At 44.5% G+C, this 14791-nt stretch overlaps 1 protein-coding gene across 1 annotated transcript in view; it reads right to left on the bottom strand.

Moving 5' to 3' along the window:
- OXSR1 (oxidative stress responsive kinase 1) overlaps window positions 1-14791 on the bottom strand; it is a 101006-nt gene that overhangs the window by 37446 nt on the left and 48769 nt on the right. The window contains exon 5 of the mRNA XM_087712428.1: window positions 12910-12965. Coding sequence (XP_087568554.1) covers window positions 12910-12965 — 56 coding nt within the window. The remainder of the gene's footprint in view (window positions 1-12909; window positions 12966-14791) is intronic.

Below are 14791 nucleotides of genomic sequence, written 5' to 3'. Positions count from 1 at the left end.
AGAACTGCCGGAAATGCTACAACATTAAATAACTTAAAAATGATCTGCACTGGCTGCATTGGCTGAGGAAAGTATAGTACATAGTTCCATGATGGCAAACCTACTGCACGTCTGCTATAGGTGGCACGCAGAGCCCTCTCTGCGGGCATGCTAGCCATCGCCCCAGCCCAGCTCCACCACGCATGCATGCGCGTGCCTCCTGCCAGCCTGCTGGTTTTCAGGTCTCTGCCTCGCATACTCAGGGGGCGGGGTGCAGGCAGGGGATGCACACACGCATGCACGGGTGGGCGGGTTGCATGTGCTCGGGTGCTTGTATTACATTTTGAGGGTTAACTCGTGTGTATCCCTCTCCCTGCAGCCTACTTTGGTCCAGGAAGGCCTCCTGTACCAATCTGGAAGCCACAAATAAGGATGGGAGGGTGCATGCACAGGGGGCACAGTGCATGTTTGGGGGGGGCGCTTGCATTGCATTTTAGCAATAGCAGTTAGACTTATATACCGCTTCATAGGGTTTTCAGTCCTCTCTAAGCGGTTTACAGAGTCAGCATATCGCCCCCAACAACAATCCGGGTCCTCATTTTACCCACCTCGGAAGGACGGAAGGCTGAGTCAACCCTGAGCCGGTGAGATTTGAACAGCCGAACTGCAGAACTGCAGTCAGCTGAAGTAGCCTGCAGTGCTGCATTTAACCACTGCGCCACCCCCCTCATTTTGGGGTTGCGTTGGGCACTTGGCACCCAAAAGGTTAACCGTCACTGGTATAGTTTATTAGAGGTCAAATATATAGTAATACAAAGCCAGAACTGAAAGTAGTGCGTCAAAATCTCTACCTTCCCCTCCCTTAACTGCCTCTCATTGCCCACCCCAGGGTACCCAACCAGGCTCAGGCAAGATGTTTTCCTAAAGGTTAATTCAAGCATAGGCTGATATGCAGCCCCCTCCCTCTCCCAGCCGGGTGACCTTGAAGCAGCGTCTCAAGGAGATACAGCGCTTACTTTCCTTTCCGGAAATATCCCCCCCCCCACCCTCTTCCTTCCCCCTTATCACATCATCATGGCAGCCTGTCACCACAAAGTACATGCATGCATAAAATGGCAGCTGACATGAAGAACATGCTTATGAAAAGAATGGCATTAAGAGTTTGCGGAGAGACATTTTTTTTGGGGGGGGGGAGGGTGGAATCAGAATTTAGAGAAGATCGCAGAGATTTATTTCAGAAGGCCTGAACTGAAATTCAGATTAGGTCTGCTACTTTGCAGGTTTTTGTTTTAACGGTCACTGAACAAATAATCGCAAGATAAATTGGCACAAAATCCCCAGGGAACTTCTCAGGCTGCGTGGCACGACAAAACCGTGCTCGACTAAGCCGCGCCCGATTAAACCGCGTCGCTGACGTCATCAACAGGGCGACAACAGCGAGCGCGGAGAAAGAAGAGCGCTTTAAATAGTGCTTTGAAAGCAAGCCGATTCAACTTCAGGTAAGGGTTAGGTTTAGGGTTAGCTTTAGGGTTAGGTTAAGGGTTAGGGTTAGGTTAAGGGTTAGGGTTAGGGTTAGGTTTAGGGTTAGGATTAGGTTTAGGGTTAGGTTAAGGGTTAGGTTAAGGGTTAGGTTTAGGGGGGGTTAGGTTTAGGTTTAGGTGTTAATTTTAGGTTTAGCGTTTACAGTGTGCTTCTGTCTCTGCGCTGTTGTCGCCCTGTTGATGACATCAGCTATGCGGTTTCGTCAAGCGCGGTTTAGTCGAACGCGGTTTTGTGGTGGAACCCTCAGGCTGAGGGGGGTATGGGGATTTGAACCCAGATCTCCCCGTTCCTAACCCAGCATCTTCCCCACTAGGCCCTGCGACCTTTAATGGGATCAGATGCTCTTCAGTTGCAGGTATCTCATAACTGCGTAATCATCAGTGCACTCAACACCAAAGGACACCCAAGGGAGGAAAAGGGCAAAATTCCAGCTTTCCCTTTGATTGACTGCAAGACTGTGGAGGTAGATTTTGTAGCTGTGTTGCAATGCAAAGTCACTGGGGAAGCCAGATTCACTTAACAAGCCAGGTTACTAACTTATGAAGTGCAACGATTCATTTAACAGCTGTGGCCAGAAGAGTCATAAAACAGGGCAAAACTCACTTAGCCAAGATCTCACTCAAACATAAATTTTGACCTCAATTGTGGTCATAAAAGTCGAGGACTGCCTGTACCTGTCGTCCCCAGTGCCTCATCCTTTAACAGCAGAAATGTTTGGCTCAACTGTGGTCGTAAATCAAGGACTGCCTGTACAGGCAATCCTTGACTTCTTTTCGAGACCATTCAAGGTTACGTCACTGAAAAAAGTAACCTACAAATTTCCATTGCTAAGCAAGAAGGTTGTTAAGTGAATTACACCCGATTTTATCACCTGATTTTACGCCATACCTCTTAAAACACATCATAGTTGTTAAATGAATCATGTGGTTGTTAAGTGAATCACACCCGATTTTATGGTCTTTTACGCCATAGCTCTTAAAACAAATCATAGCTGTTAAATGAGAATCTGACTTCCCATGATGTTTTTTCTTGCTAAACACCAGCCGGGGAAGTTTCAAATTGTGATCACATGAACCCAGGAAACCCGTGCTGGTTACATGCCGGTTACCAAGTGCCCAAATTAGAGTCACATGATCCTAGAAATGGTCGTAAGCCTGAGGACTGGTTGTTAAGTCATTTTTCAGTGCTGCCGTAACTTCAAATGGCCAGTAAATGAATGGTTGTAAGTGAAGGACTACCTGAAGTGACAGATTTTATTTTATACTGGGCTCCAAGATCTCCACAGATGGGGACTGCAGCCAAGAAATTAAAAGACTCTTGCTCCTGGGGAGGAAAGCGATGGCAAATCTAGACAGCATACTAAAAAGCAGAGATATCACCCTGCCAATCAAAAGTGTGTCTAGTCAAGGCTATGGTTTTCCCAGTTGCAATGGATGGCTGTGAAGGTTGGACCATAAGGAAGGCTGAGGGCCAAAGAATGGAGGCCTTTGAACTCTGGTGCTGGAGAAGAAGACTCCTGCATTGAGTCCCTTGGACTGCAAGGTGATCCAACCTGGAGGAGATCAACCCTGACTGCTCTTTAGAAGGCCAGTTCCTGTAGAGGAAACTCAAGTACTTTGCCCACCTAACAAGAAGGAAGGACTCCCTGGAGAAGAGCCTCATGCTGGGAACGATGGAGGGCAAAAGAAGAAGGGGACGACAGAGAATGAGGTGGCTGGATGGAGTCACCAAAGCAGTAGGCGTTAAAGGGACTCCAGAGGATGGTAGAGGACAGGAAGGCCTGGAGGAATGTTGTCTATGGGGTTGCAATGGGTCAGACACAACTTCGCGACTAACAACAACAACAACAACACCTGAAGTGCTTTTTTGTTTTTGTTTTTTCGTTTACAAATCTCATCCTTGCTCCCGGGGATTTGTGCTTCCATTTTCCTTTCACAACAAAACAACAGGGTTATTTTGATGGGGAAACACGGCAAAGTTTCACATATAGTGCTAACCTTCCTTATGCTACGAGGGTGGGCAGCTTAGCACCCACCCTCCCCGATCTTTGGGGATGACATCAGATGAGAGGATTTCAGCTTCTTAAATTCTTGCGAGGTCAAACATGGAATGAGAAGAACTGGGTTTAGCCATTTGAACCATTACGCAGATTAACATATTCTGGATGCTTGAAAATGGCTAAAGGCACGCTGGGCATTTGCGACCTCTGAATTTCATCAGTTAATCCCCTGGGGTTTCCTTTTGTTCTTCTTCATCTTAAGCAAGGAAATTCCACCAAACTGATAAATATCTTCCTGTCAACCTTTGTGCTCTTTCTCCACAACTCAAAGAGAGTTTGTGATGGCAAAGGACGGTAAATACGTTTTAGCTGTATTTTTGAGGGCTGGAGTGCAGCTAAATCACGTTTTTAATAAAACCAGGGATCTTTAACAAGCTTATCCATCATTTAAGACTTGGGAGATAAGTAAATATTTTAAAATAAAACCATGGATTTCTAACAAGTTTACCAATAGGTGCATTTCACCACTTGTGCTGTTTGATAGATTAAGGTCAGAAACCACAATCACTTCCTTTGGCTGATAGTCCGTCCGTCCGTCCGTCCATCCATCCATCCATCCATCCATCCATCCATCCATCCATCCATCCATCCATCCATCCATCCATCCATCCACTGTCTGTCAGTTTGCTGTCTTATCCATCCATCCATCCATCCATCTACCCTATCTGTCTGTCTGTCTGTCTGTCTATCCATCCATCCATCCATCCATCCATCCATCCATCCATCCATCCATCCATCCATCCTATCTGTCTGTCCGTCTGTCTATCCTATCCTATCCATCCATCTACCATGTCTGTCTGTCTGTCTGTCCTAATCCATCCATCCATCCATCTACCCTGTCTGTCTATCTATCTATCCTATCCTATCCTATCCTATCCTATCCAATCCAATCCATCCATCCATCCATCCATCCATCCACCATGTCTGTCTGTCTGTCTGTCTGCCTGCCTGTATGTCCTAATCCATCCATCTACCCTATCTATCCATCCATCCATCCATCCGTCCGTCTGTCTGTCTGGTCAATCTTCCAAGCTGCCACGGTCAAGAAAACATTCACGGTCCTCCACTTACAACCATAATTGAGTCTGGATTAATGGTTATAATGTTAGGCAGGTCACCCAATTATTCTTTCTGTCAATCATTAAGCAAACCTGTTTTAAACAATTGATTTTTTTTTTTTTTTGCAGAAACCGGAAGCAAATGTCAGTTCACAGGAAATAATAACAATTGTAGGTTCCACCACAAATGCGCGAACGACAAAAGCGCGCCTCACTAAACCGCGGTGACAAAACCGCGCCGACAAAACCGCGTGACGAAGGAGCGACGAATGAGCCCTGAAGCGCGCCGACAACAGCACGCCGACAGAAGCGCGCTGTAACCTAACCCTAACCCTAACCCTAAACCTAACCCTAAACCTTACCTTAAGTTAAATCGCGCTTCTGTCGGCACGCTGTTGTCGACGCACTTTTGACATAGCGGTTTTAGCGCCGCGCTTTTGTCGGCGCGCTTATGACGTTCGCGCTTTTGTCGGGTCACTGTAAATTGCAGCCACGTGACTGCAGGACACCGCAGACAGCATTTAACAACTGGCTGAAAAATTGAGAACTTAATCACAATGTTTTAATTGCAGTTACAAATGGTAGAGAGTTTTTTTTTCCTGTTTAGCCTACTACTTATAAACATATAGTGATAGTAAAAATATTTGATCTGTCATAAAACCCAGGACTAGCCAAGCTAGTTTTAAAAACCTGGTTGGCATTAGCCATGATTGGAATGGATACTGATAAAGAAGACGGAGTAGCGTGTCACTGACAGCCATCTATCTGTATGACAGTAATTTCCATCAGTTAGTTGAGATAAACATGAATTCATGTCGCACCTAGGCATGAAAGCCAGCAAGAGGCCAATCACCAGGAGATGGTGAGTTCTAGTCCTGCCTTAGGCCAGCTGGGTGACTTTGGGCCAATCACTAGGAGACAGTGAGTTCTAATCCCACCCTGAAAAGCCAGCTAAGCGATTTTGCGCCAATCACCAGGAGATGGTGAATTCTAGTCCTACCGGTTCCACCACAAAAGCGCGTAGGACAAAATCGCGCTCGACAAAAGCGCGCTGTGACGTCATCACAGTGCGACGAAAAAGTTCGAAAAATGTAAAAATAAAGCGAAAACCTTACCCTAAGCCCCCCAAACCTAACCCTAAACCTAACCCTAAACCTAACTCTTAACCTAACCCTAAACCTAACCCTAAACCTAACCGTTAAAGTAACGAAAAACCTAACGCTAACCCTTAACCTAACCCTAACGCTAACGCTCTAAAGCTAACCCTAACCCTTAACCTAACCCTAACCCTAACCCTAACCCTTACCTTTATGTGAATCGGCTTGCTTTAATTTAATTTTTATTAATTTTTATTTGAATTTTTCGATCTTTTTCGTCGCGCTGTGATGACGTCAAAGGCGCGATTTTGTCGATCGCGCTTTTGCCGTCCGCGCTTTTGACGAGTCACGAGTCCTACCAAGGCATGAAAACTGGCTGGTGATTTTGTATAGTGCTTCTCTCTTAGCCTAATCCATGTAGGGGAAATAGCAGGAGGAAGAAGAAGGATGAACTATGTTCACCGCCTTCAGTTATTTGTAAAAATAATTAAGGCTGCATAGAAAAATAAAATAATAATAATAAATAAAATAAAATTAAAATAAAGTAAAATAATAAAATAAAATAAAATAAAAATAAAGTAAAATAATAAAATAAAATAAAGTAAAATTAAATTAAAAAGGAAATTAATAAAATAAAGTAAAATTAAATTAAAAAGGAAATTAATAAAATAAAATAAAGTAAAATTAAAATAAAGTAAAATAAAAAATAAAATTAAAATTAAATTAAAATAAAGTAAAATTAAATTAAAATAAAGTAAAATAAAATTAAAATAAAGTAAAATAATAAAATAAAATAAAGTAAAATAAAATTAAAATAAAATAAAATAATAAAATAAAGTAAAGTAAAGTAAAATAAAATAGTATTTTCACTGTTCTGGACTCCTTACTTTTCTGTTACTTTAGCTGTTGTTGAATCTGCTCCACCTGTTGATGGGAAGACAGAAATCTAAACCACAAGGTATGAAGGGAATGTTGAGTATTGTATTTCTCTTCCCAAGCTTGTTTTTACATCTGCCAATATGCTGTCCTGGATGGATTTTCAGGAAATTCAGAGAGTGACACAGACTGGTCATCTTACAAATTCCTCATGGTTTTTATTTGGAAAAAAATGCAGTTCCATCTGAAATACGAGCCGGCAAGTAGGTCCGAGCAAACAGGAAAATGATAGCGAAACAGAGATCAGAATGTCCTGATGGAAAACCAGGGTTTTACCCTTATCTTCTCTTAATTTTCATAAGTCTACCATGGAATATTCAGACATGCAACAGAGCAACTGGCCTGTTTTAACCGTGGTTTGTTCTAAAAAAGGACAAGAGATGACGGATAGCTATAGAACATTTTTTTTAACATAGTGGTTATTTTATTAAGTGTTAGAAAAAAGAAGTAGAAAATAGAAATTGGGAAAGTAGTATTATGAATACTTGTTGGAAGAAATGTCCTACTGGGTTCAATTCTAAGTGGGGGGAAAGACACTGGAAACATGGGGGCTGCTGGGAAAGAGGGTTTAATGGTGGACAGGACCACATGGCTTGGGCTCCTGAACAGAAAAGGGGGATCACATGCTTCCAGATGTTGGATGAAGAAGAAAAGAGAGAAAAAAAGGGCTTGCTGAGAGTTCCTGAGTTTTTTTTTATACTCTCTGTTCGGCCCCACCTCTCTGTTTCCTGTTCCTGTTTAAACAATGCATTCTGATTGGTCATCAGACTCCCAGGGGCGGAGTCTTAGCTAACTTTGTAGATTGTGTATCTTTTGAGTCCCAAGCTTGGTTGAGCATTGCTTCTTCCCAGGCACCCTGGGGTGAGATGGGTAAAGGGCCAGAGGTGGGTTCCTACCAGTTCGCACCTATTCGGTAGAACCGGTTCGTCAAATCTACCGAACTGGTTAGAAGAGGTTCCACCAGTGGACCCGGAAAGCAGGCCACACCTACAGAAGAGGTCCCAAATTTTTTTGAAACCCACCACTGTAAAGGGCTAATACCTATAAGGTCCCTTCCAACTCTATTAATCTGTTATCTACCTTGGGACTATTTACAACCTAGTTCTGAAGTTCTGACACTCAAGTACCTCTGCAGTCACATGATCAAAGTTCACAACCACAATTTATCACCGTTTACAGCTTACCCACAATCACATGATTGTGCTTTGCAACGACTTTGTAAAAACTTTATGAGCCGAGGTGGCGGAGTGGTTAGGGTGCAGTACTGCAGGCCACTTCAGCTGACTGTTATCTGCAGTTCAGCGGTTCTAATCTCACCGGCTCAAGGTTGACTCAGCCTTCCATCCTTCCGAGGTGGGTGAAATGAGGACCCAGACTGTGGGGGCGATATGCTGACTCTGTAAACCGCTTAGAGAGGACTGAAAGCCCTATGAAGCGGTATATAAGTCTAACTGCTATTGCTAAAAAAACCAAAAAACCAACATTTCTGGTTTTCAGCAGCATTGTGACCACAGCGAGTCATTGGATTTGCTTAACAACAATTGGTAAGGTCACCTAATAACTGCCACAAACAAGTATAGGACATTAGCACCCACCCCTCTCCTAGGAGAATGAGATGTTTTAGGAAATATCAAAAAGGCAGAATATTTACCCCTAAAAGGGAGGCAGAAACTCACCCCCCCACACACTTTTGTCAATGGGCCATTAAGGCCTGAGTCTGTATATAAAAAAGACCTATCCCCTTCAGGCAGAGACATTTCATTGCCCTCCATTGCACTGCCCACCAAGTTTCAACCAAACTTAGCACGCAGACAAGCTACAAAGCTAGCTATGACCTCTGACTGCAACCAATCACGATACTCTTCCTGTGCCCCAGGAAGTTGAAAGCCCAGAGAGGGCGTAAAACCCAGGGACTCTCAGCATCTCTTCCCCTTTTTCATCTAGGAGCTCCAAGCCATGTGGTCCTGCCCACTATAAAACCATCTTTCCAAATAGCCTCCATGTTTTCCAGTGTCTTTTCCCCCACTTGGAACTGAACCCAGAAGGGCATTTCTTCCAACATGTTGTAAAATTGGTTCTGGCCCATTTTATGACAGTCGCAATATATGACTGTAATAGGCAGGCTTTATTATGATCATATGTTTAGGACTGCCTGTATTTTGGTTATTGGAAGCACATCCCACCATGTTCCTCCCTCCAGAAATAATAAGATAAGAATCATGCGTAAGTGCATTTGCACTACGGGATCTTTATTTTATATTAAACACAACTCCCCAAGTCTTCATATGGGCGTTTTGCCATATTCCATATGTCTATTAAAATAGCACTGATCTGCCAAGTCAAAAAATAAATAAATAAGCAAAATCTGAATATCTGGGGCAAGTTAAAACACATTTGCAAGGTCCTTTTAATTCAGTACAGCTAGTCCTCGACTTATGGCCACAATTGAGCCCAGAATTTATGTTGCTAAATGAGAAATGTGTTAAGTGAATTTTGCCCCATTTTATGATTTATTGCCACATTTGTTAAGTGTGAACCACTGCAGTTGTTAAAATTAATTAGTAACATGGTTGTTAAGTGAATCTAGCTTCTTCATTGACTTTGCTTGTTACTAGATCGCAAAAGGTGGCCACATGACCTCGAACTGTCATAAATACCTGCCAGTTGCCAAGTGTCTAAATTCTGATCATGTGACCAGGAGGATATTTTTACTAGGTATATGTACTGATTTTACAGTGGTAGAGACTAACTTGATTCTGCACCTAATAACGGCAGCAAGACTGTTGGTGGCGCAATACTGGAAGAAGGAAGACTTGCCTACAATCCAAGAATGGACATTGAAAGTCACAAACTTAGCCGAGATGGCTAAAATATCGGCATATCTTAAAGGTCACTCAAATGAGAGATATAAACGAGACTGGAAAAAATGGATTGACTATATACAAAATAAATACGGGACCAAGAAATTCCAGTTAGCCTATGCTTAAGATCAGAAATGATTTAAACTGTTTAAAGTTAGTTCAGCAAGAAGAAGCTAAGGTCAATGCAGAATGTCATTAATTTCTTTATTTCTTTTTTTTTTTCTTCAATAGATTTTAGACTGTGTTTGTTAAAAATCCATACCGTGTACGGGTTCTGGGAAGTCAGGGGGGGGGGAGGGAGTCGGGGGGGTAGGGGGGGTGGAGGGAGGGAGGGGCACACACACACAAAAAAAATTGTACTTCGATGTTTTAATGATTGACGAATGATGAAATATTTGTGTTTTAAAAAAAACACACCTTTGAATGATAAAAAAAAGTGTGAAAAATGGCTGTGTCACTTTTTATAAAGTGTCGTAACTTTGAACGATCGCCCAATGAACTGTTGCAAGCCGAGGGCTACCTACATAGAGGGTTTTTCTCCTTTTCTCCCCCCCACCACTGTCAAAAGGAAAGAACACTCCAAGGGATGTCCCAACCATACAACGCTGAAAGACGTCAACACTTAACCAAGACCATCTTTAAAACAATGAACTAAAAGCATCTACAAAACTCACAAGGCGGGCTAAAGACCTCCTTTGGTATTTCCGCATGAATGAATTTAGCGGCCTCTCCATCGTGCCTTTCATGCAACTGATTATTCCAACGTGAAGGAGTCCCTGCTTTATCTGACTGCAACAGGCAGAGGATGCCCAAACGGTTTTAGAAACGATATCAAAGCACGGGAGGAAAAGAGGCCGGCACAGTTGCTAACTCCGGGACACAACAATGGCTCCCTCCAGGCTGGGGGACAACGAAGGTCCAGCAATGACATCCTTAAGCACTCAGGAGTCAGCTTAAAAGGGCCAAATTGGAAGGCTTTTGGAAACCTACTGCGAGGAGCTTCCACAGTTTGGAAACAGATGAAAACTGAAGGGGAAAGCTCTCTTAAATTTATACTGCAGCCCAGGCCCTGCAGCTCTTCAAGTTGATAAACTGTGGTGATTAAAAATGAAAGAAAGGCCATTTAAAAAATTGAATTTGAATTTATTATATTTCTATGCCGCCCTATTCCCAGAAGGGACTCAGGGCGGCTCACAAACCAAGTCAGGGGGGGAGGGGATACAAATAGGAAAAAACATGCTCTTGATTAGGAAGAATCTATAGTGACGGCGAATCTTTTTCGCCTCGAGTGCCAAAAAACACACACACACGTGTCCACCCTCACAATTTAATGCCTCCCCCCCCCGCGCTGTGCCCCCAGCGCATGCGCACGTGAACCCACCCACCCAGCTGCCCCACACATGCGTGCACGGCTTTCTAGGAGCCTGGGGAGGGAGAAAACTCTCCCTCCCGCCCGAGGCCCTCCTGAGGCCGGAAACTGCCCATTTTCTGACTTCCTGTGCACTCGCTAGATCCGATTTTCGCCCTCCCCAGGCTCCAGAGGCTTTCTAGGAGCTTGGGGAGGGCGGAAAACAGCCCAACGCACAAACTGGACTTCAGGGTGGCCCGTTGGGACGTTTTTCTCCCTCCAGAGGTTTCAGGAGGCTTCCCTGAAGCCTCCGGAAGGGGGAAAAAGGGCCAAAAATCAAGGCTGAAAATCAGCTGGCCAGGGCGCACATGCGCGCTGAAGCTGACAGGGTAACACCTTACGTGCCCTCGGAAATGGCTCCGTGTGCCACCTGTGATACGCATGCCATAGGTTTGCCATCAGAGCCGAGTTGGCGCAGTGGTTAGAGTGCAGCACTGCAGGCTACTTCAGCTGACTGCAGTTCTATAGTTTGGCTGTTCAAATCTCACCGGCTCAGGGTTGACTCAGCCTTCCATCCTTCCGAGGTGGGTAAAATGAGGACCCGGATTGTTGTTGGGGGCAATATGCTGACTCTGTAAACCGCTTAGAGAGGGCTGACTGCTAACTGCTATTGCTATTGCTATCATGGCTATACAGGAACTCTTATTATAAACCTGAAATGTTCAAAGCAGGTTTTGATGGTGAGGGAGGAGGAGAAAGGGAAAGAAGGGAGGGAGGGAAAGAAAGAGGAGGGAAGAAGGGAGAAGTGGGAAATAGGGAAAGAAAGGGAAAAGGAAAGAAGAGGGGGGCGGGGGGGGCAAGGAAGGAACACCCCACCCAATAGGAAAATTCTGATCGGGGAAAGTTAGTCCTCACGTCAGAAGCACTAAAACACTATTCACACATCCAATTAAATCACTGGATGTTTGATCATTGCTTGCTGAACAAACCACAATGAGAGTGTGGCACAAACATCACAGTAAACCCTAGATCATGGAATTAATTTAATAAATTTGTAATTTAATAAATTTATGTACCGCCCAATCCCGTAGGACTCCGGGCGGCTTACAAATACAAGAGTAAAATAAAAAATAAAATAAAGGGAAAAACGAAAACAGATTTAAAAGCAACACACCATACACTCAAACCTAGAGTATCGGTTCACCAGCACATGGAGCCATTAGCAAAGGGAAGACTCAAATCCAGGATTCCAACATTAGACCCTGTTTTTTTTCCTCCTCCCCCCCCCACAGCTTACCTTCCCCTCTCTTGAGAGAGGAGATAAACAGAATCTGAATTTCTGTCCTGCATTAAAATCATTTTCCAGCTGAGTTCTGATTTTGCTCAAGCATCCCGCTTCCACACGGCTACACAGCTCCCTCCGCTAACAAACATTGTTTAAATGACAGAGAGTGAGAGAGAGGAAGGTCTAGAAACCATGATATTTCTCTGTTAGAAATAGAGAGTTGTGTGTGGCCTGGAAATTACTATAGCAGAAGCTAAGAAGTTCAGCTAAGAAAAAAATGACTGCAAAAAACCCCTCAACCTCTTCCAAATTCACCAAAGGGAAACCGAGGCACAAATGGGCTGTAAAAAAAAAGGGGGAAAGACAAAAAAGCTGCAGCAAATGTGTTTTCTAGGATCAGTGGTAGGGGAAATATGACCTCTTTTTATCCCCTGTGAACTTCAATTCCCAGAATTCCCAGGAGTTCTGAGAATGGCTGGCTAGGGAATTCTGGGAGTTGAAGTCCACAGGACCTAAAAGGTTATATATAGTTCCCCAGCCCTGCATCTAAGGGGTGTCCTGGTAGCAGAGCACAGTCTCACAATAACCACCGCTCAATCCAAATATTTGGATTGAGGGGAATATTTACACGGAGAAACGCCGTTCGACACTCAATAAATTTCAGTTCAGTTGAATCTATTTAGCCAGACAATCTGGAGTTCTGCACTTCTGTGGGCTCTCTCCAAAGGTTTGATGGATACTCACCGGCAATCTGGACTGACCCATCTTCTCCCAATAGGATATTGCCAGCTTTCACATCCCTAGGAAAAAGAAAGGAAGGAAGAAAGAAAGGGAGGGAGGGAGGGAGGAAAGGGAAAGGAAGAAAAAGAATGAAAAAAAGAAAATAGGGAGGGAGGAAAGAAAAGAAGTAAGGAAGGAAGGAAGGGAAAGGAGGGAGGGAAGAGAAAGAAAGAGAAAGAAAGGAGGGAGGGAGGAAAGGAAAGATGAAAGGAAGGAAGGAAGGAAGAGAAAGGAGGGAGTAAGGAAGAAAAGAAAAAAAATAGGGAGAGAGGGAGGGAGAGGGAGAGAAAGAGAGAAAGAAAATATAGCCATGAGTATGGATGCAGATTCTTTGTTTCCTTCCCATTGCGGCATGGCGCTCCATGACTTAGGCCGAGGGTACCTGCGAGACCACCTACTGCCACCAGTAGCCTCCCACCGTCCAGTGCGATCCCACAGAGTTGGCCTCCTCAGGGTGCCGTCGGCCAGACAGTGTCGGCTAGCGACCCCCAGGGGGAGAGCCTTCTCTGTGGTAGCGCCTTCCCTCTGGAATGAGCTGCCCCCGGAGCTTCGTATAATCCCCAACCTCCGGTCCTTCCGACGCGCCCTAAAAAGTTGGCTTTTCCAGCAAGCCAGCCTGGCCTGACTTATGACGCGTAAGCATTTATCATCGTTCCAACATCAAAATTTGGATGTTTGGTAACCGGCAAGGTACAGGCAGTCCTCCATTAACAACCATTCGCTTAGTGACCATTTGAAGTTACACTGGCACCGGGAAAAAAGTCATATTTATGACGGCTGCATATCACGTGACCCCCTTTTGCGACCTCCTGACAGGAAACGTCAATAGGGAAGCCAGATTTAGACTTACGACTCAGAATAGCTTTGTCGTCACTTTGAATGTACACATTAAAATGAAATTCCATCGCTCTCAAGGGGGTCTCCACCTCTAATATGCACCACTACACAAACACTTAACAAGATTCACTTACCAACCGGGTTACTAACTTTTAACGACTGCATTGATTCACTTCACAATTGCGGCAAGAAAAGTTGTACAATGGGGCTAAAGTCACTTAACAACTGTCTCGCTTAGCAATGGAAAAGTTTGGGTTCCATGGTGGTCAAGGGCTAGCTGTATCCTCCAAGCCAACAAAAAAGAATGGATTTGGGTGTTGTGGCCCACCAGTGGCCAGCGGATCTGGCAGCAGATTCGGATGGTGAGGGGGAAGATGGGCCAGTCCTGGAGTCTGGGGAAGGCTCTGATGAGGGCTCTGTGTCGGAGGCAGAGAGGGGGCCAGGGCCGTATGCCAGTTACCAGCTGCCTTCAGAGTCAGACATCAGGAAGAACAGCTGGAGCCTGTTCCCAGTGTGCGCATGCGCAGAGTGGCGAGATGAAGGGAACAGCTAAAGAACAGGGGTCGACCTGGGAGTAAGGCCACAGCTGGACGGTGAATGGCCCCTCCCAGAGGGAATAAAAGAGGAGCAAAAGGGGAGTGGAGTTTGCAGGAGACAATTAGTTTGCTTAATTGGTTTGTGACTCTCCGAGACTCCTTGCCAATTTTGTAGATATTGGCCCATCAGCCCTCCAAGCCAGATAAGGTCTGTGACCGTAAATCCTCCCTCGAAAGACTTTGCTGGATGTGAAGGAGCAGAACGCACAGTCAATTAATAAAAGGGTTTTTTGTCGGGACAAGGAGTTTGCTTCATGCTGTTGGGACAGAACGTTGGAGCAAATGGGTTATCTCTCTGAAGATGAAGCTGCCAAATGGAGGTTTCTATCCTTTGGGAAATCCCCAGGATTTCAAGCGTTTTAAAAAAACACAAAAATTCTGGATTTTTGTCTGCGACTTTAACGATGCACTTG

The sequence above is a fragment of the Thamnophis sirtalis genome, unplaced genomic scaffold, assembly GCF_051295495.1.
Source record: "Thamnophis sirtalis isolate CommonGarterSnake01/CBP01778 unplaced genomic scaffold, rThaSir2_p1.2 scaffold_4, whole genome shotgun sequence".
NCBI classification, from domain to species: domain Eukaryota; kingdom Metazoa; phylum Chordata; class Lepidosauria; order Squamata; family Natricidae; genus Thamnophis; species Thamnophis sirtalis.
The sequence above is the reverse complement of the archived record's forward strand: the minus strand, read 5'-3'. Positions and strand labels throughout refer to the sequence as shown.